The sequence below is a fragment of the Oreochromis niloticus genome, linkage group LG14 (genome assembly GCF_001858045.2).
Source record: "Oreochromis niloticus isolate F11D_XX linkage group LG14, O_niloticus_UMD_NMBU, whole genome shotgun sequence".
Lineage (NCBI taxonomy): Eukaryota > Metazoa > Chordata > Actinopteri > Cichliformes > Cichlidae > Oreochromis > Oreochromis niloticus.
This window is the reverse complement of record NC_031979.2, coordinates 33,578,468-33,602,912: the sequence shown is the minus strand read 5'-3', so window position 1 is coordinate 33,602,912 and position 24,445 is coordinate 33,578,468. Positions and strand designations below refer to the sequence as shown.

Below are 24,445 nucleotides of genomic sequence, written 5' to 3'. Positions count from 1 at the left end.
ATTTTTGTGCATTGTTCTCACGGCAGATTTGAGCCTGGAAAGGCGCCCTTAAATAATAATAACAACAGAAAGAAAAACAAAAACGAAATAAAAATGAAAGATACAAAAAAAAAGAAGGAAAAGTTTAATTAATTCACATTTTTGTCATAAAAACTCAGCTTGCACAGATTATTTAGTTATAACATAATTCAATACCCCCATTCCACCTCCCATTCCTCTTGGATATCCATCCTGCAAGGAATCATATATCAATAAGAAGTTTTAAAATGATTTTATTCTGTTACATATGTGTGACCTACATTTTATAATATAGCAAATATAACTCTGAGGAATGAAAGTATTTTTAACCCCCATGTCACCTCTGATATCCTCCTGGCTGAAAAGTTCAAACATGTTTCTTTAATAATGTGCGTACTAGCATGTTATTTGAAAACTTACAGTGGTCTAGTCAAAAGTAAATATACAATATTCAGTATACTTACTCCCATTCCTCCTCCCATGCCACCTGGGTAACCTCCCTGGATGTCAAAAGAAACAATGCAGTTCAAATGTGTACACTTCCTCTCACTACAGATCCAGCAATATTTAAAGAAACTGAATGCAAAACATGCTTCAGCAAAAGTGACATACCCCCATGCCACCTCCTGGAAATCCTCCTGGCTGAAATGTTCAAATATGTTTGTTTTATCATTTGCGTACTAATGTGGCACTTGAAAAATTACAGTGATCTTATCAAAAGCAAATGTTCAGTTACTCAGTATACTTACTCCCATTCCTCCTCCCATGCCACCTGGGTAACCTCCCTGGATGTCAAAAGAAACACAGTGCAGTTCAAATGTGTACACTTCCTCTCACTACAGATCCATTAATATTTAAAGAAACTGAATGCAAAACATGCTTCAGAAAAAGTGACATAACCCTGTGCCACCTCCTGGGGGTATGTCACCCAGGAGGTGGCACAGGGTTATGTGTAATTGAAAAATTACAGTGATCTTATCAAAAGCAGATGTACAATTACTCAGTATACTTACTCCCATTCCTCCTCCCATGCCACCTGGGTAACCTCCCTGGATGTCAAAAGAAGCACGGTGTAGTTCAAATTAAATATATGCACATTTTATATCACTACAGTAATATTTAAAGAAACAGAATGCAAAACATATCTCAGCAAAAGTGACATACCCCCATGCCACCTCCTGGATATCCTCCCTGTTGAAAAGCAGGGAATGATTGTAATCATGAAAAAGCTTTGATAAATGAATTTGTATCATTTTGATATTACATATATACACTCACTCCCATTCCTCCTCCCATTCCACCCTAAAAAGATCAATTGGAAAAAAGAAACTGAATTAAAAACAAAATCTTCACAAAGTAAGTGTTGTTGAGCATAATAATGATTAAACACAGGATTGTGTTGTTTGAAATACAAGGAGAAATCTGGCATATTGATAGAAACATACTTATTCATTCATTCATACAAACATATTTATTCATCTGCTAATTTCAGTTTTGTAAATAGATGACTTTTAAACCCAGCAAAACATGAAAGAAAAATGATTTTTCTGAATATGATGCAACATGTACTGTTTTAATTGTTCCCACTCCTTCATGATACCTATTCATGCCCTATTGGGCACATAAGCTGAAATCGTTAGCCAACAGCTGCCAGACTTGTTGAATGTAAACTTTTGATAATTTTAGCTTCATTTATTTTCCCCAGCAAAGCCCGAAGCATCAATGCGGAAAATTCACAGAGCTGAGGTCTCACCCCAATAAAATTAATCGTCTGGATGGAAACATCTCCTGCAATCTGCAGCCCACGAACTTGCTCCATAGGAATGCGGTGTTGAAAAGTATGGAAATCAATCCCATTTACTTTAATCTGGAACAGAATAATGTCATATTGGTGTTGGATTAAATATTATATAATGTCATATTGGTGTTGGATTGGTGTTAAAAGAAGCATAAGTGGTAATAATATAACTGATCATATACTGACTCTAACTAATACCTTATAATCATATTATAGTGAGAATAAACCATTTATTGAGTCTTCAGTTACAGCTTTTACATACATAGATTTTTACATTTTTACATACATAGAATTTGTTTTCATTGTCTGTACAACAGTTTGACCTGACCTCATAGCCCTGTAAAGTAACGATGATGACCATTTCAAAATGCTCTCCTTTTCTAAAAGGCATTTTGTGAATCTTGTCCTCTGACCCCCAGGATCCATTCTGACAGGTGTTGAAGACCACCTTGTCCCAGCCATCAAATCGAGGGTTGAAGTGTAGGGCAATGTCGCTGGATTCAGATTCTCCACAAATCAGGTTGATAAAGAACCTGCCAATGAAAAGAAAGAAAGAAAGAAAGAAAGAAAGAAAGAAAGAAAGAAAGAAAGAAAGAAAGAAAGAAAGAAAGAAAGAAGATAAGATTAGGAAACTTGCTGTAACTGTTGTAAAAAAAAAAAAAAAGCTTAATATGTTGACACAGTGAGGTATGTGCACTTTTTACTCTGCCTGTTAATGGACTATGATCCTGAATCACTGCTGCCTCTTGGATATAAATGATAAATCATAACTAAAGATAACCACCTTGGGAACAGACAAAACTATTTAACAGCTATTAACTATAATAAATTTCTTGCAAAGTGTACAGTGTCACAAGTTTATTTCTTCCCCTCACCTGGTGATGTGCTTGGGAATGGTCCCCTGGATATAGATGGATGTTCCTTCCCTCAGCCCTCCATTAATAGGCCCTAGATAGGGTATGTTCTGTGCCATGGACAAAATATAAAGTAACTGTAACACAGCAACACTGTGCAATGTACGCACTTCATTAGGATTTAATGTAAAATAATATTTGATGCATGTAAAATATTAATCAGGCTTTTCTATTTGGTTTGTACCAAATTTGTAAATGTATTATTTGTTTCAGTGAAGCCAAAAGAGGCTCAGCATTTCAATATTTATACAAAAGCCTGGGCAGTATGGACAGCATTGTGAATCTATCTAGTGTTTATCTTATTTCGCAAAAGTTCTTACTCTCTCAGTTTGGCCTCTCTCTCTCTCTGTGTGTTACTGGGCATGACAAAACACACGCAGTTCATATATTATAAACACTGTCCTCCATAATGCTTTGGAAAAATACATAATTTTTGTAGTTTTACCTCTGTATACACCACAGTGGAAAAGTCTTAAATATGATTAATCAATCTATTAACAAGTCATGTTCAACAAAAGGGCTGAAACAGGTGACCCTGAACTCTCCCTTAGTTATGGTGCAATAGGCCTATTCTGTACGGGACTTTCCATGATGCACTGCGCGTTTCTTTCTTTGTGTGTTTATACACAACTTTGAATTTAATCGTTAGTCATTATTCATCTATGACTCCCTTCCAGTTAATGTTTTGCCCTGTCTTTGTCCACTCACCCATAAACAGTCATGGTGGATGGGTGCCTGTCCCTGAGCCTGGTTCTGCTGGAGGTTTATTTCTCTTAAAAGGGAGTTTTTCCTCCCCAAGTGCTTGATCACAGGGGGCTATCTGATTATTGGGGCCTGGCTGGGTCTTGAAGCGACAGCTTGATTTGGGAATATAATAAATACAACTGAATTGAATTTAGCTGTATATCCTGACCTACACTCCATTATCGGTCAAATTGTTTAGTCTATCCTTCTACTAGTAACCGTGACCAGTACTATGGTCAATTAGAACGTTGTTTACTTACTCCTGTTCTAAGCGTTGTAACCTTTCCTAATCTCATGCCTTCATTAATGTCCCTCACTTTAAACGTGTCATTCTTTGGGAACCACTGGAGTAAACTGAACAACTAAAAACAAGATCCAAGTAAAAATACTAAGTCTTTGCTATATTTTTGATTCCTCTGAACTACTTTGTGGTGTCACTTTTTTGGTTTCTCCTTACAAAAACAGCCGACCTTCCATTCTGATATTATCTTAATTCTCTAACAAAGTATGTGATTGCAGTTTTGAGTTAATACATTTGCAAAATCCTGTAGTAGTAATGAAACAATGAGAACCTAAGGACAATTAATTACACCTTCTCAGCATAAAATTCACACAGTGCCACAGGCTCAAATATTATCATTGTTGTTAACAGAACAAAAACAATGAAGCTTGTTTGAAGACCTAATAAAAAAAACATATATTTTTGTGGGTAGCAGATACTTACCGGGCTATAGATTGGCTGATAGCCGGGAGGAGCAACAAACATGGCTGCAGTCAGTAAAATGGGCGAGCAGAACAAAGCAGGAGAACTTCACCAAACACTTGTACCACCCGGACGCCTTATTTTATACAAGCAGTGAGGGAGGGGTAGAACAGGGTACTACACCCAGCCCTGCAGCACTGTGTTTACTTTGGAGTAATGTGATGCAAATAACCTTTGACCCAACAGAGGAGTGGCACTTGAAAGAATGCATTTGTGTGCAGCTGTACAAGAAAAAGCCAAAATCATGAACCAATGAGTATCCATTCTACAGGGTGGTGATTCATTCTGTTTTTCGGCTCTTTGTGGTAGACCTGATTAAATTCATACTCAATACATGATGTACAATGATGTTTTTTATAGAGCATTTTTGTAGTTATATGTGCAGCAGAACTCTTTTGAAATAGAGTTGTATGTATGAAGAAATTACCTCTGGTACACAGAAACCTGATATCATAAAACAGAACTGTAGAGGTGTGTACTCTAAGTATGACTCAGAAAATATCCAGACAAGCCTATCTGCTAAAGGCAAACAGAAACACAAGTAATCCTTATCTCCCACTCAGGTAACTGCATAAATGTACTCATACATACTCCATGGAGGCGTTAGGTTAATCCTGCAAGTGCTTTGTAAAGTAAACACACTGAATGGTTGTGTGGTTGAATGTAGACCCACACAAATTCATTCAGAGAACAAAACGGTCACAGTAATACATGGGTGTGTCCGGCTTAACTAAGGACTTTTCATATTTGGTTAAGATCAAGTTTTTAAAGACACCATCAAACCTCAAAAATCTTTCATTTAGTAAAATCTAAACTCTAGCTGTTGCCACTTCAATGTGTAATTGCAAAATGAAAATCAGTGTTATCGCCCAAATGAAATGCATGAAGACTGCCTGGCTCATCTTACTGGAGAACAACCTCGTGAGACCAAATATGAATGAAATTTGTAACTTCTAAATACAAGGTAACATGAAGAACAAATCTGGGGAGACGCACATCCAAAAACACACAGAAGCTTGCATGGAAATAAGGAGACATCTTCACGTTCTCCTTAAAATAGTCTGTTTATTCTGTATTGAAACACAGGGTTCAGTCAGAGGTCACTCTGTCAAGTGGAAAGTAGTGATCTCTATTCAGTTCCATAACATCAACTGCCTCTGATAGGACTACAGTGGCAAATGCACACTTCGGAGTCATCAGCAACCAAAATACTGCTCTGTATTTGACATATAATAATATTAAATACAAGACGGAGAGTAAATGAATTTTTATGTGTTCAGGAGGAGGCATAGTGAAACAGAACGGTCTGAGATCAATGCATCACACATGACTTTTTTAAATTGAGAAAATAATTCATATGTTGAATTCCTAAAAATACTGATCATAAAAACCTAACTAGCAAAAACAAAGGCTAACTTTCTCTTCTGACTGCAAACTGGGCATATAATAAACCTGTGTAAGACCATTTCTCTTCAACACTGAGGATGTCACAAACAGGACACACATGTCCAACAAAGTAGCATGGGTCATTTAAATCCCTCAAAGCCCCAAATAAAAATAAATATATGTATCTATGGTTTAAGTAAAATATGTCTTTTCATCAAAAAGCGTCCAGGCAGCCTAGTCATTCCTCAGTCCCAAAGTGTATACGTTAGATACATTCATTACTTATTTTAATGCACTAACAAAAACTTATTTGTGCATAAAGTGTCATAAAACAGACTGTTGGCCAGAAATACAGACGGGCTAAAACGGTCGTCTTCAGAAGATCTGATCTGCATATAAAGAATAAATAACCTTGGCATCCTCTTATAGTGTATGTGTGTGTGTGTGTGTACATATCTTATATGGCACGGAAACACCAGCAGAGACTGGGCACCACATACATTCAGGGATGCATTGTAAGACTTAAGAGTGCCAAGTAGGTTTGTCTGTACAGTTGTTTCACACCGGTACACGCCACGACGTCAGTGCGTTTTTTTATTTTGGCAAGTCAGTTCAGAAGTTTCTATTCACGATTGCTTCTCCGAAGACAAGCTTTGAGAGAAAAAGAGTGAGAGGCGGCCAAATATCTTTACTGCCCTCTCAAGGATCTCAGAAAAATGACTGTGAGCTGCTTTTATTGCAGAAACACCAACAGTCAGACATGTAACACCAGTCAGCAGCAGCCATGTACAAAAAAAATCCTAATTTTCCAAATAATATAAATAAAGTATATTGAAGAAAAGTGTTGAAACTGAAAATCTAAACGAGATTGCTGAAGCAGTGGCTTTGCTATAGGCACTATAACGTTTACAGCAGTAGCGACGAAAGAGCCCCATTTGAAAAGACACAACTGATATGCAAGGCAAACTATGTATATTTCACAAAAAGGCCATGTAGTGTAGTCATAGCAGAATAAAAAGGCCCCTGGCTTCTTGTATCTTTTTATGCCTCTCGGTTAATACTCTCCCTTTCTTAAATAAGCTCCAACAACATTCTGCTGCAGGTGGTACAACAGTGCAGTCAAAGTGTGCATAGCTTTAACAGAGGAGAGAACTGTGCAGGCAAAGGACAAAACTAAGACATAGATATGTTTGATCTTTTTCTCTCCCTGAAATTCCTTTCTCTCTCCTCTCTTTCTCCATTGGATGCAGAGTAAAGATGCTTGACTTTATCCAAGCTGGTCCTCATACTGCTTCCTGAAGCAGTCTCCAGCAGGGAAGAAGTCCCAGCATCGCTCCTGGTACATCTTCCACACATATGACTCCTGAAAAATGGTGCAACGTTGGTGACTACTGAGTTAACGATTCCAAAAAATACTAAGTAGGCCACTAAGTATTGTAACATCAATATTTGTCTCAAATTAATCCCTATATTTACTCACCTGTCCTGTGTGTTCTGTTTCATCTTTATTGATTAAATACATCAAGAAGAACCTGAAACAGAAACACAAATTAGATTTGACAGAAGTCAAAATCATTAGCAGTAAGGGGTTAAACATGATTTTCAGATTAATACAGATATTTATACAATTAGTACAAATATCTGCTGATTTTCTGTTTTAAATAACAGAGTATTATGTTTAATGGCGTGAAAATCACATCTGTGTTTGTAATGCCACTCACATGTAATTGGCTAAGTTGTGCTCTTCTAAAGTGTGTGTCTCAAAGCCATGCGGCGTCGTATCAAAGTAGTCGCTCCCTATTCCACAGATGAAACACTTTGTCTAGAGGGAGAAAAGAAACTTTATGATTAACAAAATCATGTCTAGTAATTGAAAGAGACATGAAGGTTGTTTAAAATTAAGCCTTACCTCCATGTCCTCTCTGACTTGCTCCTGCTGGTCTCTCAGCTCTCCAAATGCATCAATGATCAAACCTGAGAGACAGACACAGGATTTCTTACTAGCCTGAAGACCAAAGTGTTAAAAATCAAGTCCCTCAGACCCTTAAAAATACCATTTTCCCTATTTTAATTTTTGTAAAACAGAAATATCTTCTTCACTTGTGATACTGCACAAATAGCTAAATGCTACCTATTTCAGTGTTAACACTGGCAGTAAATGCCATTTTCTGTTTAGACTTATGCTTACAGCCATTTGTATTCAGTTTGCAGTGAAATTGCAGTGTCCTGTGTCATGATACGGTGGTTCAGTAAGTATCCACAAATAACACAAAATTACCCTGGATGATAGCCAGCAGGATGACAATAACGAAGAAGAAGAATGTAATGTCAAAGACAACGCGGTAAAGCTCGTATTCATCACCGGCTGGGTCCTCAATTTCATCTCCTATACCACCGCCAGCTCGCACACCAACGTACATGTGGAACAGGTAACACTGGAGGAGGGGGTAAAGTCAGAGGTCAGTTTAGAAAGCATCACAACCCATAGTAAAGCCGACCTCCACAAAATCATGCTCGGTGTGTATGATTTTTTTGCTTTGTTGGTTTTGTTTTTGGGGGGTTTCTTGCCCTTCACTCACAGTCATCATGTCATCACACTTCATGTCCGGCTCATCCTCGTCTTCACTCTTGTTGTAGAACTTGCGGAAGAAGTTAAAGGCCACCACAGTGTACAGGTACACCACCACGGCCAGCAAACCCACTGTCATCACCAGCTGCAGTGAAAGGAAGGAAAACAAAGGATCCAATGTAAAAAAACAAACAAACAAAAAAACAAAACAGGTCAACTGAAAGCCTGATTATGCATCTTTAGCAAAAGTGTAACCTGTTTGCCGTTGTGGGTGACGGAGGACAAAATTGTGCGCAAGGTTTTGACGCCCATTGCAATGTCAAGAAGATGAGCAGCAAAGAAGAAGTTGTTGTAGTGCCCAAGCAGAGACATCAACATGTACCAAACCAGGTAGAGGAAAGTCTAAAAGATATTTAAAAAATGCATCAGGAAGACCGCATTCAAAGCAGATCGCTTATTGTTTTAATTACATCACAAACTGCTTCTTTTACTCACATTGTCAGTGAAGACCACACCAAACTTCCAGATCTGGTATTTGATGTCAATAGATGTTATCCTGCACAACAACAGACACGTTTGCCCTGAAGCCTTTTTTTTTAATATAACTCTGTAAATGATATTGATTCATGTAATGAGTGAGCTTACCAGCTGAACATTGAGGTGTCAGGTTCAGGCTTTTTTCCATGGCTCATGGCGCTGACATCAAGAGAAGCCAAGTCCATACCAAGCAGCTCCGCAATTCTCTCTCTGCCATAAATGTCCCCATATTTATCCAGAACCTGGACATCGCATACAGATGTTGAGGTGACTGTTTTACTTCAATATATAACTGCAAAAATGTGGCTGACAAAAAAGACAAAAAACTCTTACCTTTCTTTTCACAAACTTGTCCCAGTAATTGTTGGGGAAGGTTCTGCACAATGATACAAACATTAGTTATAGTGTGCTCAGTTTATCTTATTTATTTGAAACTCTGGAGCCTCACACATTTCCTTTCCAGTTTTGCATAGATAAATATCTTCCTGCCCTAAAAACCTGTTTGTTTTCTTTTTCTTTCTTTCTTTTTCATTGCCCAACCGTCTTTCACTCTTTATCAGCTCCTCATCATCTCTCCTTGCTCTCTGTCTTCTATCAGTGAACACTATCTAATCCTGTTTGAGGTTGTTTTCCTTCCTAGTAAATGTTAAATCAAGAATACATATTTGTGCTTCAAGTGAAACAGGGCTGAATCAGCATTCACCAACTTTCCTGGCTCTGGATATTCAATTTGTGTAGTTGAGGGAGGTTAAGTTATTTTGAGAAATGAATTTATGTAATGATGTTCTTAAATCAAGGAAAAGGGGTGAGTCATTAAGGGACTAAAATATTGGCTTCAAGTGATGATCTGGGGTCAGATTTTGTTGAGTGTTTGGTCTGGGTAAGGTTCCAGCTGGATTGAGTGCAGGTTGAGCTGAAATTTCTGGCCTGTTCAGTTATATACTCTATACATATATATATATATATATACTAATCAATCAGTTTGTTAGGTACACCTGTTCAATCGATCATTAACACAAATATCTACCAATCAGCCAATCACATGCCTGAAACTCAATGCATTCAGGGATGCTGCCATGATCAATGTGACCTGATGACCCAGTGTCATTCAAACAAAGCATCAGGATGGTGAAGAAAGGTGATTTAAGTGACCTTGAATGTGGCATTGTTGTTTCTGAGTATTTCTCATCTACTGTGATTTTACTCTCTAGTGTTTAAACAGAATGGTTTGAAAAAGGGAAAATACCCAGTGAGTGACAGTTCTCTGGGCGAGAGTGCCTTGTTGTACCAACCTGGTACTAGCAGGTCTACGTACTAAAGTATCACGAATGTATCTGATACTGAAACATGGGTCTTACGGAGTGTTGAGCACCAGTCTGTCCCACTGGCCCTTGATGTCATCGTCCTCAGGCTGCTCAGTGACATAGAGGCCATCGAATTCCAGCTTTCTGGCCAGTTCTTTCTCTCTTTTGAAGATAACCAGAGGGACCTTAATAAGGTGGAGATGGAGCAGAAGATATACCGCATGAAACCTATGAAAACACACCCGTAAAACTTTTATGGAGTAAAGAAAAGCAAACTCTCACACACCTTCAGGCAGTTGTAACCGATGATACAGAGGAAGGAGATGATGGTGTGAACAATACCAAGGAAAGCCATTGCTGGCTCCATGTAGCCAGTGCTCTCTTCCAAAAAGTAGTACAAAGGGCCTTCTTCATCATCATCATCTCCTCCGTCATCTAATCCTGATCCGTCTTCCTCAGCACCAGAGCCTTCAAAAATACCAGAACCCTCAAAGAGACCAGAACCTTCAAACTCTTCCTCACCTGGAGGAGTGTCAGACACCTAGAAAGGTCATAAAAACATCAGTCCTCAGGGTCTTGCTAAAGCTTCTAATAATATATTTTTTTTAATCTGAAAAGAAATATTTAAGACACGATCAGAAATATTAGTTGGTGCTGATGGATAAATGTGAATATGCTTAGTTTTATGCATGTAAAACTCTAGAACTAACAGATTCTAATAACTCAGTTTGTAATGCACAGTGCCACGTCCCAGGTGCCATGACATCAAATTATATAGTCAAAACAGACCTTGTAGAAGAGCAGGATGAAATTGAGAGCGAAGGCAATGAACAGGGCCAAGAAACGTAAATTGTAGAAGTTACGAGAAAGGTAGTTCTGGAAAGAAATAAGGAAATTAGCAATAATGCTGTGATAAATGCCGATAAATGCTGATAAGGTGTCCTCCATGAGTTACTAATCATGAAAGTATACTAGGAGTCATTTTAAAAATGTTCTATGTATGAAACTAATCTCTAGTACACTAGCTGAACATATCAGACTCATTTCCTAGTACTTATTACAATACATAAATATGTCAGACTCAGGCTCATCATGGCAGTTAACATACATTCAACAACATGTGCTGGAAGAAAAAGCTGCTCACCATGAATTTAATCCTCTGAACCTCCAGCTCATTCCACAGTTTAAAGCCCTCCTTAACAGATTTCTTGTCCTTCTTCACTTTGGTCTTCACACTTATCTCTTCTTGTTCCTCAGGCTCTTCCTCCTTTACCTCGGGTTCAGGCTCTGCCTTCTCTGCTTTCTCTGTTTTCTCACCATTCTCGGTGCTTGAAAAGACACAAAGAAATTTAAGCTTAGGAAAACAAAAATAGCTTTAGACCTTTGGCACTGTTTAAAATGTGATTAAAAGCCTAATCCCTACAAGGGTGTATGCTATGTACGTGAACAACTAATAAAACAGTGCAGCGTTACAACTGTTTTTCATTCAAGAACATCTGGAAATTGTTTATAATTGCACACATGATAGTGAATTCAGTTAATTCAAATTATACTATGTTTTATCTCATGGACACATTTTACACAGCTGCTTAGTCCTGACATCAGACTACAACAGGTAAACTTCTTACTCTGCTTTCTCTGTCTCCTGAGGAGCCTCTTCTTCGTGTTCACCTTTTTCTTCCTCTTCTTGTCCTCCTACTGCAGCAGCCAGCTGTTTTAAATATAGTTTACAATTAATTAATCAATTACTAAAGAGTGTGCATATTAATAAACAACTACAAAACAGAACAACTCACCAGTTTCCTCTTCAACAGAGGAGTGCCCTCTGGAGTCGGAGGTTCTTCTGGTGTTGTCTCTCCCATGTCTCCAAGTCCTCCAGGAGTATTAAAGCCAGGCAACCGTCCACCTTCTCTGTCCTCACCATCCTCTTCTTCCTCCTCTCCACCCACAGCATCTATGAGGTCTGCCACTCCATCTGCATCTTGGACTTCCCTAGCACCCGGTTCAGGCGGTAGGTCCCCATGAACTTCATCTTGGGTGGGATCGGGCATACTGGCCAGGATCTCTGTGACTGTCATCTTCTTGGCACCCTCTACTAAGCCGCCACCAAACAGTGCCTTCCATATTAGTGTGAAGAAACCCTTGCATATGCTATAGACAAACATCAGGATGCCCATCAAAACAGTGTAGACGAATGTAACCAGGCCGATAATCATGTCCTTTACCGTCATTTTTCGAAGTTTGCGGTATCGACGCCGGAGGTTACGGAAGGTGAACATGTTAAAGAAGTTAACCACGCTCTTCAGAAACTCTGCAAAGGCAGAAGCTGACTCCGGAGCTTCACCCTCACCATTTCCTTCATCTCCTTCTCCAGACTCTCCTTCATCTCCTCCACCTTCCTCTTCTTCTTCATCATCTTCTTCTTCTGCACCATCTCCCTCTGGCTCAGAGATAGATGCAGCAATGTTCATCTCAAAAATGGTGTCCTCACAGAAGTTCACAAACATCTCCATTTTCTCACTCTCGCCACCCTCGTTGACCACATCAAAGATGAACTGGCGCTTGGACTCTCTGACTTGAGGCATCTCCCACTGATTGCGGTTCTCCTCACTGATTTCAAAGTAAATGCGTTCGATCTTCCTGCTGGCTCCCATGATCTCGATACGGCCAAGGAAAGGGCGGAAATAGTTGAGCACGCTCTCTGCCTGTTCCAGGAAGTTCTGAAGGCGAGTGTCATGGGGTACATGCTCTGACAGGTTTGTGAGCAGAACAGCAATATTGAAACCGATGTCTTTTGCTGGCTCCTGGAAACGATCAGCAAACTCCTCAAAGTTGATCATTTCATTCTCATCAGCCTCTGAGCATGAGAGGAGGAACTGGATTTCAGAAGGAGAGTATTGCTTCTGACTGTCCATGGCCTTGGAGAAGTCCTTCTTTGAAATAAGACCACGTGGATCAGTCACATAATCACGGAAGGCATCAGACGCCACTATATCCTTGAGCTTGAGGAACATGTCGAAGAACTTAAGGATCATCTCCACATTGCTGGAGGACTCCACCAACATGTCAACCATTTGCCTGGCAATGGTGCCATTCACCACATTGCCTGTTAGCAGTACAAGCAAAGAGGAGATAAGGACAATATAGAATTTATCTGACAGAAAGGAGCAGACATGATCCGATAGCGAGGAGTATCTTACCTTCAAGCAGTGACAGAAGCATCACTACCATGTCCTTCTGCAGATCTAAAAGCTCCTTCAAGAGACCGATTTGACTGGAGTCCTTCAAAAGAGCCAAAACGTGTACCAGAACACAAAGACACAGCAGAGAGAAAAGCTTTTTAATGTGTATTGACTAAAAAATACCCATTTAATATATACATTACAGTTTAAATTGAACATAATTTGTGCTTTTTTAAAAAACATAAATGAAAGGCACTACCTCAGAGTGTGATCTACTCCAAAAATGATCCTGGGAGTGCATTTTTGAATAAAGAATATGCATTTTTTATATAATAAATTGTACACTGAATGTGATAGGACGTGAGACAGAAACACAGGAAAGGGGAGGGAAGAAAATGGCTCTTCCAACAACCTTAATCTGAAAAAGAGACTGCAGGATGGAAGACAGCCATATTTGCAGACACTAATCTTATCACTCCTGAAGGCCTGCACCAGCTGATATGACAAACTTCAAATGTTTAAGGTCATAGTGGCTGTCAGGCTGGTGGAGATCTAGAGGAAAAGGATGTCATGCAAGCCAGCAAAAACTGCTTGCGAAATCAGAGTTGCACCGTTTAAAACAGCTTAGTAGCTACAGTAAATGAAACAGCTAAATGAAGAGAGACAATGCAAGACATTAAGGCTTTAAGGAGTAAAGTGAAATAAATCCCTCAAAGAAGAAATAATTAATTCAATCACAATACATTCTGAGACACTTACCTCTTTTTTTACAAAGTGTAAATACAGTTTATTATGTAATAATCACCGCGGTCTAAATCTAGCACAACTAAGTGAATAACTGTAATTTTAGCTTCTTTAACAACTAGTAAAGAGACCTAAAACTACATCATTACAATAAATGCAAAGACAAAATATGAAGTGCTGCAGAGAAAATCCACAAAGAGGCACATGTAGATGGTGCAGGCTATTAAGCAACTTATTAAAGAAAGTGATAAGCATGAGGGCTTTAAAAAAGCATGAGGGGCTTTAAATGAAATGGATTTGGTGTAAAAACACAGATTCTTACGCCATTTCGCTGTCCAGGATCGGGGTGCATCTAACAGAGTTACACATGAAAATAAAACTGTTAAACATTAACATTTTTACCTTGTTTTTGGATTGTCTCAGCATGAATACTATCTAATGTTTTGTTAGGCAACAGCCTCCATTTTAATAACCAAGACAGCATTTATTTTTCTGGCAGGTTTTTTGGCTAAGAACTTCCAAACAAAACTTTTTTTTTATGCATGTGTTTTGTTTTATCTAAACCTGCCTAAACAAAGTACTTGTACAAAAGTAATTTTCAGGAGAGTTATATGACATTTAAAAAAGCCTTTTAATCAGTGGTGTCAGGAGCAATAAAACAGCCACACAAAATTAGATTAGTAAACACTGCAGCTTCTTGTAAACCCAAACAAATGAATGACAGTAGACACGTGTTATTGAAAGCAAACACCCAAAGCACAATCAAATAGCACTGGTAGTTTAACTTTATTATACAGAATCTGAAAAATGTAAGGTAAGAAAATAGAAGTAATAGAAAGGAATAACTGTATATACTTTTTTCATGTTGCTTCTGCCAACCTTAATGAAGTTCATCTTATTCATCAGGGTAACTGATTTATTTGGGGCATTGTAATTCCACATTAGACTGAGTGAGAATAATTAGCTTTGCTAACGAAGTAGCCATAATTTCTGCAGCTCTGAAAAACAAAAATGTTTTCATATTTCTTTGGGTGGAAATCTAAAACATCAAATAAAGTTGTTGAATCGATGAACATAGCTAATAAATGTGTAGGCACAAGACAAATACTGCATGTGTGAAGGAAGATGATCTTGCATTTCTAATTGAAATTTGGTTACAATCTAACTAAAACATAAAGCCAGTTAGACTTAAATCAAAATGAAAAAATATGGACAGATGACTTTACCAGGGGCAAAATTTGCGAGGTTTAAATATCCTTTGATATTTATTAGACTGTTAAATATCAAAAAACTCATCAAAGTGGCAGAAACAATATGACAAGAAAGGGAGGAAACGGTTAAGTTTTTTTTTAAAGTTGATTAAACAAATAATTAAATAAATACATACTTTTCTCTGTAGGAACCATGAGAGAGACAGTTTAAATAATTAGCATAATCAAAACAGACAAATCAACAACAATTTAAATAAACAAGTACGTTTAAATTATTATAGAAAATAATTGGGGGGGTTCAGATTCTCAATGGAAATTATTCCTGACACTGGGGGAAAAAAACTAAACAAGAAAAAGACTGAAAATTAATGAATTTAATGGCACGTTCCTTACCTGAGCAAGTTTCATCATCATGTGAGCAAAGACATGTAGAAAGCCCACAACAGCGTCCCACAATCTGCTGTGGGCCAGAGATTGTTGGTTCCCAGTACAGGGACCCTGAAAGTTAACACACACATTGGGAAATGAAGATAATATTCAAAAAAATTTTACAAATTTGGAAGACATCATTTTTTCTTTGTAACCAAACCAAATATTTTAAAAAGTCTAAAAAGTCTGGTTTTGGGAACAAAACTGTGTTTTGAAGAAAGCAGGAATACAAAACCTTTAGAATTTCTTCTAAAAAGTCCAATTACTCTGTAATGTACAAAGTTTAGATCTGACGGGGGTTCTCCACTTAACCACTTTCTGGAGGGCCGTGACAGTAGAACCTTGTTTGGAATATCCCTGAGAAATCCTTAATCTTAATCTTCCATTAAGATTTCTTATCGTTCATGCAGCAAGATTTTTACCTGGATGTACTCAGTCAGGCTGTTGAAGACCTGCTTGGCCACAGTCATTGCTTTGGAGAAATTCCTCTTACCAGGCTCATCAATTATGTCTTTTCCTGAGTAGTACCAGTAAAAGTCACTAATCGACTCCTGCATGCAGGAAGAGGAGGGAGAACATGATGTTAGCAAGTTTATAACAATTTCAGTTATGCTTAAGTAAAGAAAAAAAATCTCTTGAAATAGATCCAAGGGTTCTGGATGATTCTTGGTTAACTCTAAAAAACCCTTAAAAATATCAGAAGCTAACTGTAATATCTAATTTTTATGATATAATGGACTCATATTAAGACTCTTCTCTTTTTGAGCACCTAGAAGTCATTAATAAGAAAAAATTCAAAAGCTTTATTGTATATAAGGTACTAATCCTCAGTCTTACCTAGATCAGGGTAAGTACTGTATATCTGACTGACCTGGAGTCGAAGAAGGTAGTCCACAGTGCAGATGATGACATTTATAGTAGTTGTGCTGCCTGTCTGAGTTCTTAAGTAGTTCTGAAAATCTGAGGAGAAAAGGAAACAAAAATGAACTGAATTGTCAAAATTAAATAAGTCTACTTTTAAAAATTCAGACAGACGATAAACCCATCAGAGAGATTAAAAAAACTGCAAGAGTGTCCAAATCATTCTTAAAAAGAATGAATGCAAAAGTGCACAATGAAATAATTAAATCCATGGTTAATAAAAACTGCTTCACAACATCTAACCAAGTCCAAAATGCTGTTGAGGAGGTAGGCGTATCATTGCCAAAGTCTACAATTCAGAAATGCTTTCATGAGTGGAAATACAGACGTTTTACAACATGGTGCAAACAACTGGTTACACTCCAGGACAGGAAAGTCAGATTGGAGGTTACCAGAAAATGTCAGAAATGCATAGTTCTATAAAAAATATCTGGATTGAGGAAACCATTATCAACTTGTACCAGGATGATGGGAAGTCAAAAGTATAGAGAAGAAAAGAAACCGCACACATTATCTGTCAAACATGGTGGAAGCAGTGTTACGTCAAGAGCTTGTATGGCTGCCAGTGGAACTGGGTCACTAGTGTTTATTGATGATGTGACTGCTGACTGAAGCAGGAGGATGAGATCTCAAGCTTACAGGGCTATATTCCCCACTCATATTCAGCCAAATGCTGCAAAAGCAATCAGACCGTGCTTCACAATGCACATGATAAAGACTCAAAGTATGCTGAAAATTTCATTTATGAAATACAAAACTTAATGCATAAGGTCTAAAAACTGAAGTACAACTGAAGGTGGCAGCACTCTACTTGGTGGAAGACCACTAAATACAGCCATGGTGTCTGGTAAATAGACTTGTTTTATTCAATACAGCCATGACTTACCGTTATTGTGGCCCTCACAAAGAAGTTGAAGGAAGCGGAAGAGGTCACATGTAAATTCATCGTCTGCCATCACTTTCTCATCTAGGATGAATAACAAAAGGCATGCTAATTAATCTGTGTGACAGCAGGTTTCCACAGTGCCAGTACAGAGTATACATGAAGTCCTTTTATTCTGTCAGAATACAGTGGTAAACACAGGATTATGTATATTAAAAGTAAAGGTTGATGCTATAGTGGAAGTAAAAGAAAATGCTAGGGTACCTTTACCTCACGTTTATTTACCATTTTAATGTTCTTATGTACAACTTTGCATTGTATCCTTTTTGACTTGATCTATTTGACTCTACCTTGCAGAAGCTGTAGATAAAGATTCAGACCATTTTTCTTTCTATATAGTTTTAATATGAAAATAAAAGTAAAAAATGCACCACGAGATCAAAATATCCAATCATTTTGTCTTCGTACAGGAAAATATAAACACAAATGATTTTTTCAAATGAGCAATTATAGAAAGATATTTAGTTTTCAGGTCAGTTTACCTACATTAAGTGCACTCATCAAATAGTTAAATATTGTAAACCAAATTTATATTGTTCATCTACACATTTAACACTGCTGGATTTAGATTTGATTAGCATTAAAACTTAAACAGTAAGCACAAATGTTATTTATAGGAATAGGTCATGAGTGGACATTATTTAATGTCACATTATTTAATGGTTGTGAAAATGAGATTCATGTTTGAATTTGAAGAGCCTGTGACTGTGATGGAAGGTGCACAAATGTGTATTACAAACCCCTTCAACATTTTTTAACACAAAAAATCTGCACAACTCAGATGAACAAGAAGTGTCAGCCACATCACACTGTAGTGGACAATACACAAAAAATCACAAAATAACAGAAAAATACAACTGAAAAAACAGGACATGGATACTGATGGTAAACACATAAAGACAGATATAACTTCCACAGCACACCATCATGCAGTACAGATCTACTGAACTCTGTAAACTCCTGTTAGCTATCAGCTTGGATGTTGGGGGAAAATCAGGGGGAATGCAGGAAAATGCACTTTAATACCCACTTTTGTCAGTATTTTCGAAGGAACTGAGAAGACTTTCATAATTTCTTTGCAATAGAATCTAACCTAAACATTGCACCTTGCTACAAATACTGCAAAAATATCAATTTCACAGTTCTCTAATAGCATGCTATCAGGTAAAACGGTTTATTTCCAAAAGATGCACAAGCATGCTTCGATTTAATCATGAATGAACAACAACAAAACATAACAAAGCCATGAGGGGGATGCCAGGTTTTTCTTAAAACAACAGTCATGGACACATGCCTCGGGAGAAATATGTTATCATTGTGACTGATGTTAAATATTCCCATAAGTGTACCAAGCAAAGTGGTAGCAATAAAGTCAGAAGGCTATCAGAACAAAATACATTAAAGGTATATGACGCAGCAACAGCTGGAACTTTAAAAAGACTTCATTACTTGTTTCTTACCAGTTTGAACTATCACATCATATCATATGCTGTGCACAAGCAGAGAAGGAATGATGTGCAAAAATATGTACAAATAGACGCTAAAACAGGGAGTTACTCAAGGACTGAGATTCTACTGAGCTGCCTTTGGTTGTTGCACTTCTTACTATACTCTATTGTGGACTGCCTCTTTGAGCCCTTTTAATAACAAACACAGTTAAACATTATGACTTGATATTTCATAAACAATGCTCCGATACCGATGAAGTAAAGCAAATCAAAATGGAAATTATCAGAGGTTAACCTGGCCATTTACATGGTTTGTGAAGATCAGCCCGGAACAGGAGATGCAAACAAACTACATTTAAATTACGGAAATAAGAGCGACGCAGAGCATAAAAAGTTCCTACACTTTAGCTTCTAGCACAATTTATGAATGAAATACGAAGAAATAGGAAGATAAGACGATCACATTTCATTCCCATTGATCTATACTGAGACTGAGATTGATGGAGTTACAGTAGATCTGTCATAAAACACTCAAGGAGGAAAATTAAACTCCACAGCCACTTCAATGAATACAATGAATAAATATATCAACATATTGTAATATACCACTGACCAAATGACTCTAAAGCTTAATTTTACTGGGTCCTTGAGTGTGAAATGAAATGCATATTAAGTTCACAGCAAGGAAAAGACTAGTCAAAAGAAGAAGAGCTACAAGGGACAGAAAGGACAGAAAGGAGGGGGAGAAAGAAAGAAAAATATATGACAGCAAAGTTTCATTTACCACGTTCTAGCTTCTTATCTTTGAACCGCGAGAGCAGCAAATTGATGCGTAGGAAGGAGATAGGCATGAGGAGTAAAGAGTTGAAACGGGCAAAGTGAACAAGATGTAGGGAAGAGAAAAACAAAGAGACGAAGTGAGTCCAGAATTCTCATGACTGTCAGCGAATGATAAACAGTTTCATACATTAACAGTCAAAATGCTCCGACTAACACACGTGTGTCGTGACTCCTTGACTCTGGACACATGAAAAGATAACTGTACCAGGCATACACATACAGGCACACACAGACACACACAAATGCATACACTAAAGACTGACACTAGGAAAATATTACATTATATCACAAAACAAAGGAGGAGAACAAAGATGCAGATGTTTGTATGCATTGCATGTTGAGTTTGTGAGTGACCATTAAAAGCTGTCGACCATACTCACTGGTGCCTTCTTCTGAAACCATCCCAAGTCCCTCAGCCTTGTTCTGTCTCTCAAAAGCGTTCAAGTCCAAAACACTGTTAACAGCAAACATTTAATCAGCTTAAAAAGTACAAAAACTTGTATATCCCCTCTAAAAACACGACGTAACCACAAATATATTACAGACCTGCAGGTCTGCATCAGAGACTGAACGCTAAGGAAGAACCCCACATCCTTTTTATCCTTCAGATAGTCCAGCATCCTCTGCACACAGATGACAAGAGCATGATGACAACAACGCTCTAATGAAGATCTCAAGATGTAGACAGGCAGTAAAATAAAGTTTCTTAAATCTTTTTAGCCTATAGACATAAATATATCATACTCATGAAGGCTCTTTACCTGCTGTACATCACTGTTGCCTCCATTGAGGATGGAGATTCCCAGTTTGAGTGTAGAAGAAACCATGGCTCCAGGTTCACCTGAAACAAGCAGATACCGCTCGTACAACAACTTGACCCAACTGTTAATAGCAAAGCTGGATTCTCTCTGCCAAGATAACAACAGATGAAATGGTAGGAAAGATCGCCTACAGTTTTTTATGGCAGGGGAGTTGAATAAGTCTGAGGGAGAATGAGCTGTGCTGCCTCTACAGCATAAAATGAAGTGGGTGCGATGGGTTGTCCATGACGGACAGCAGTTCATTCAGTGAGCTCCTATCCCCCAAAACTACCACTATGCTACTATGTGTCTGTGTGCAGATCCAATGTGCAGCAGCTACCTTTACAGGCGCTGATCATCTGCAGCACCATCTCTGCAGCACCACGGTTGTGCAGACGGGACTGCTGGTACAAGAGCCTCTGTTTCTCCATCTCCTTTTCCTGTGCAGCAGAGTAGCAAGAAAACAGCTGTAACCCTGTCAACAGAGACTGCACTGCCCCCCGCACTTACACACACACACACGTACAGGCACACAAAAAACACACACATCCTGATAATCTTATCCTATTTATAATTTGCTATTGTATTTGCTATACCATTGGTCTTGTTAACCAGAGCTGCTGGTTAATAATTCGTGTTATATGTACGTAACACAACTTTTTACACTTTTATTTATTTTATCACCTATGAAAAAGCTTCTCTTAATGTTTCTTTCTGTTAAGCTCAGTTAAGTGAGCAGATTCTCAGTGTTTCCATCAGATAGTGGCCATTTTTTTTCAGTAAATGCTACACTAAACTATTCTTTTCAAGTGTTGAGTGAACTTGTAAAAAAAAAAACAAGCTGTTTTAGTGTTAGAAATACTTGGGACTCTTAAAGACACATACAATTCTCTTCCAATGTAACACGGTATGCATTAGTGTTGGAGACAGTTATTCCAGTTTATGATATCTAACACAGGTGCAAACATTCAATTGCAGCAATCATTTCATCCCAGATTGTAACTCACACTTCACACATTCTTCTTATGAAGCAACATCAGTTGTTGGAGTAAAACATGCAACCCCTGCTTCCAACAGAACAGCTTAGGGTTGTTCTACTTCACAGCCTAAACTTATATTTTATGCTACCTGGAGTAGCCTGTCTGTATGTAAAGCTGGTCTGCTTTTTAGATAAACTATAAGACCCTAAACTGAAACTGAGGAAAAGTTGCTTGCTTGACCAAATATTTTCAACATTTGTAGTTTGGAGTTGTCACAATAAAATACAACCAACCAGGTATAATAACAGAATAACATTTAAAAAGACTGTCTGTGAAGGTTCTCAGTCATCCAGGTCATCGTAGTTTAAGTCTAAGGAGCTTGGAAAGAAAAACGTCTGGACTTCTTTAAGTTGCTTGTAGACGTTCCTTCTAAACACAAACTTAACATAGTATATGCTGTACAGCAGGGGTGCCCAATCCCAGTCCTCAAGAGCTACTGTCCTGCAGCTTTTAGATGCATCCCTACTCCAACACAGCTGAATCAAATGGTTTGATTACCTCTTCTGTATGCCACCAAGTTTGGCAAAGGCCTGATAACAAGCCATTCATTTGATTCAGGTGTGTCTGACCAAGGATGCATCTAAAAGCTGTAGGACGGTAGCTCTCAAGGACTGGGATTGGGCACTCCTGCTGTACAGTGTAGCGAGGAATGCTCAGACCTCTACATTGGAGAGACCAAACAGCTATTTCATAAACGCATGGCACAACATAGAAGAGCCACCTCCACGGGACAAGACTCGGTGGTCCATCTGCATCTAAAGGACAAAGGTCACTCCTTTGAGGATGCCAATGTTCACATTTTTGACAAAGAAGACAGATGGTTTGAAAGAGGAGTAAAAGAAGCCACTATGTCCACTGTGAACAGCCATCTTTGAACAGACGCGGTGGCTTACAACACCAACTGTCTGCCATCTATAATCCAGTTTTGAGTTCCCTCCCCAGATGCCTTAACGCCCTCTCACATCCTGGGCCATCTGACCTCAGGAAACACATGATAGGGTGGGGCTAGGTTTCACTATGAGCTCACCCGAAACCTTGGCTGATTGTGACCTACAACCATTTTCACACCTTGGCTCGTGTGATTAGGTAGAGGATCATTAGGGGGTCCATTGTCGCTCTGGCGGGACACTCCCACAGGGCTTAAATCTGGGACTCTCCACCATTTGACCTTAAAACTGAAAAAGCTTTTCGGATGAGAGGTGAAACGTCCTCAAGAAACTTAAAGAAGTCCAGACGCTTTTCTTTCCAAGCTCCTTAGATTAAAAAAAGACTGTTCTCTTCAATAAAATACTTATCTGTGAAAATATTTACTCTGAAAAAGGCTGATTGATTATGAACACCATTTAGTTATACAGCAGCAGTCTTTGTCAAATTGTCAAATCACCTGTCACCCTTCAGATTTATTTGAGTTAGCTTAACAAAGGTATGTGATGATATTTTAAAACTACTGAACAAAATAACTATAACTAGACAAACAAATGAGTCTGCACATCTGCAGACAGTGCATACTGTTTAATATAACATATTAAGATTAAAGTGAACAAAAAAACACAAACTTTAATGCTGCATAACGCAGTATTCTAACTCACGCTATTCAGGCTATACTGCACTATACTTCACTGTTTTATATTATTCTGTGGCACAGTACAAATACTATAATAATAGCAGGTAATGAACAACCATCCTGTTGACAAAAGAGGTTACATTTGACCCACCCACTGCACATCATGCACAGACCCCCACCCAAAGCACCCAAACCTCTACCTAACCCTCCCTCCGCCCCCCTCCCTCGTGAGCCTGAAGTGTTTTAAAAACATGAATGCACTTTTCTCTGGTTACAGAGATTCTGCTCAGCACAAGAGTATGAATAGAAAGAATGGAAAGAAACTGTGTGTGTATGAATGAATGTCTATGTGAATGTAGCTGTTGTAGTGTATGCTCGCATGAGTGTGTTTGGGCTTGGGGCAGTATGTGCACGGCTGACTGTGCAGGCTTTTACTGTATTCTTGGTGAGCACAGAGAGGGAAACTTGTTAGCGCTGTCCAATTCAAAGGAAAGACAAACAAAAATAAATTAGTTGTCAGTTGTTAGAACTCAAACTATAGTTTTCAGGTGAGTCTATACGGGTGAACACAGTCAAATTAGCAGGTGATTACATGAGGTGTGAGTCAGAAAAGGGTGGTGCATGTCTAGAAGACACTGACCACAAACTCTGAGACTTGCACAGGGGACCCGTTAGGGATCCTGTGATATGGTTTAATTAATCGCCATTATCTCTTTCTTACTAAATTAAGTCTAAAAGGGGCAACATCACAATTTACGTATCAGGTTCCAAAAGGAACAGAAATTCTGTTTATCTTAATTAATTAATAGCTAGTACAGACTCACTTGTCTGTCTTCACCTGGGTTTTATTTTGAATTCTTTAGCTGCCATCATCTCTACACTCGAGTCATGCAATTTAGAAAAAAAAAAAACGAAACAAAAAAACATTCTTTCAGAATATTGATCCCGACTGGTGTGCAGAGTCCAGGAAAGGCATGCACAGGTCAGTCCACCACAACAGGAAATAGACACGTGGTGTGAGTTAACGAAAGGAAGACAGAAAGGGAAAAAAAGAGAAATGTAGCAAGAGTGGGGTGGGGGGGATGTGCCGAGTGTGATGTCATGGTGTAGTCACTCAGTGCGTGGGGAGCTGCTTCTCCGCTGACTCCCCTGCCTCCCTTCCCCTGGTCCCCCCATACCATCTCTGTCTGTCGCACCTCAAAGGATGGCTCCTCCCCCTCCTGTTCTCCCCCTTCGTCCTCCTCACCAATGTGGCAGCTCTGAAGGCAGCAGACAGAATATCGGTGAATT

At 38.5% G+C, this 24,445-nt stretch overlaps 2 protein-coding genes across 31 annotated transcripts in view; both read right to left on the bottom strand.

The window, feature by feature from the left end:
• Nucleotides 1-4,357, bottom strand: part of LOC109194614 (galectin-4) — a 17,229-nt gene extending 12,872 nt beyond the window's left edge. For 4 of the 12 annotated variants that reach the window (XM_025898073.1, XM_025898077.1, XM_025898092.1 and 1 more), the window contains exons 1-10: nt 4,199-4,357; nt 2,692-2,780; nt 2,145-2,349; nt 1,772-1,885; nt 1,297-1,320; nt 1,183-1,209; nt 1,032-1,067; nt 768-803; nt 631-660; nt 483-518 (exon numbers count right to left, since the gene is read on the bottom strand). In XM_025898073.1, coding sequence (XP_025753858.1) covers nt 483-518; nt 631-660; nt 768-803; nt 1,032-1,067; nt 1,183-1,209; nt 1,297-1,320; nt 1,772-1,885; nt 2,145-2,349; nt 2,692-2,780; nt 4,199-4,240 — 639 coding nt within the window. In that variant the 5' untranslated portion in view covers nt 4,241-4,357. The remainder of the gene's footprint in view (nt 1-482; nt 519-630; nt 661-767; nt 804-1,031; nt 1,068-1,182; nt 1,210-1,296; nt 1,321-1,771; nt 1,886-2,144; nt 2,350-2,691; nt 2,781-4,198) is intronic. The other 8 variants (XM_025898080.1, XM_025898079.1, XM_025898075.1 and 5 more) reach the window with 8 other exon arrangements.
• A 903-nt stretch (nt 4,358-5,260) lies between these two features.
• ryr1b (ryanodine receptor 1b (skeletal)) overlaps nt 5,261-24,445 on the bottom strand; it is a 65,839-nt gene continuing 46,654 nt past the window's right edge. For 4 of the 19 annotated variants that reach the window (XM_019345188.2, XM_019345189.2, XM_019345192.2 and 1 more), the window contains 30 exons: nt 24,334-24,414; nt 20,892-20,991; nt 20,513-20,592; nt 20,298-20,374; nt 20,132-20,205; nt 19,696-19,713; nt 17,407-17,487; nt 16,471-16,559; nt 16,022-16,150; nt 15,564-15,668; nt 15,347-15,352; nt 14,282-14,311; nt 13,475-13,504; nt 13,234-13,315; nt 11,830-13,139; nt 11,662-11,744; nt 11,178-11,361; nt 10,823-10,909; nt 10,320-10,574; nt 10,088-10,218; nt 9,063-9,105; nt 8,838-8,971; nt 8,688-8,748; nt 8,448-8,594; nt 8,203-8,337; nt 7,902-8,058; nt 7,533-7,597; nt 7,345-7,445; nt 7,104-7,155; nt 6,891-6,986 (listed from right to left, as the gene is read on the bottom strand). In XM_019345188.2, coding sequence (XP_019200733.1) covers nt 6,891-6,986; nt 7,104-7,155; nt 7,345-7,445; nt 7,533-7,597; nt 7,902-8,058; nt 8,203-8,337; nt 8,448-8,594; nt 8,688-8,748; nt 8,838-8,971; nt 9,063-9,105; nt 10,088-10,218; nt 10,320-10,574; nt 10,823-10,909; nt 11,178-11,361; nt 11,662-11,744; nt 11,830-13,139; nt 13,234-13,315; nt 13,475-13,504; nt 14,282-14,311; nt 15,347-15,352; nt 15,564-15,668; nt 16,022-16,150; nt 16,471-16,559; nt 17,407-17,487; nt 19,696-19,713; nt 20,132-20,205; nt 20,298-20,374; nt 20,513-20,592; nt 20,892-20,991; nt 24,334-24,414 — 4,023 coding nt within the window. Of the gene's footprint in view, nt 6,987-7,103; nt 7,156-7,344; nt 7,446-7,532; nt 7,598-7,901; nt 8,059-8,202; nt 8,338-8,447; nt 8,595-8,687; nt 8,749-8,837; nt 8,972-9,062; nt 9,106-10,087; nt 10,219-10,319; nt 10,575-10,822; nt 10,910-11,177; nt 11,362-11,661; nt 11,745-11,829; nt 13,140-13,233; nt 13,316-13,474; nt 13,505-14,281; nt 14,312-15,346; nt 15,353-15,563; nt 15,669-16,021; nt 16,151-16,470; nt 16,560-17,406; nt 17,488-19,695; nt 19,714-20,131; nt 20,206-20,297; nt 20,375-20,512; nt 20,593-20,891; nt 20,992-24,333; nt 24,415-24,445 lie in introns of all 19 variants that reach the window. The other 15 variants (XM_019345193.2, XM_019345196.2, XM_019345201.2 and 12 more) reach the window with 13 other exon arrangements.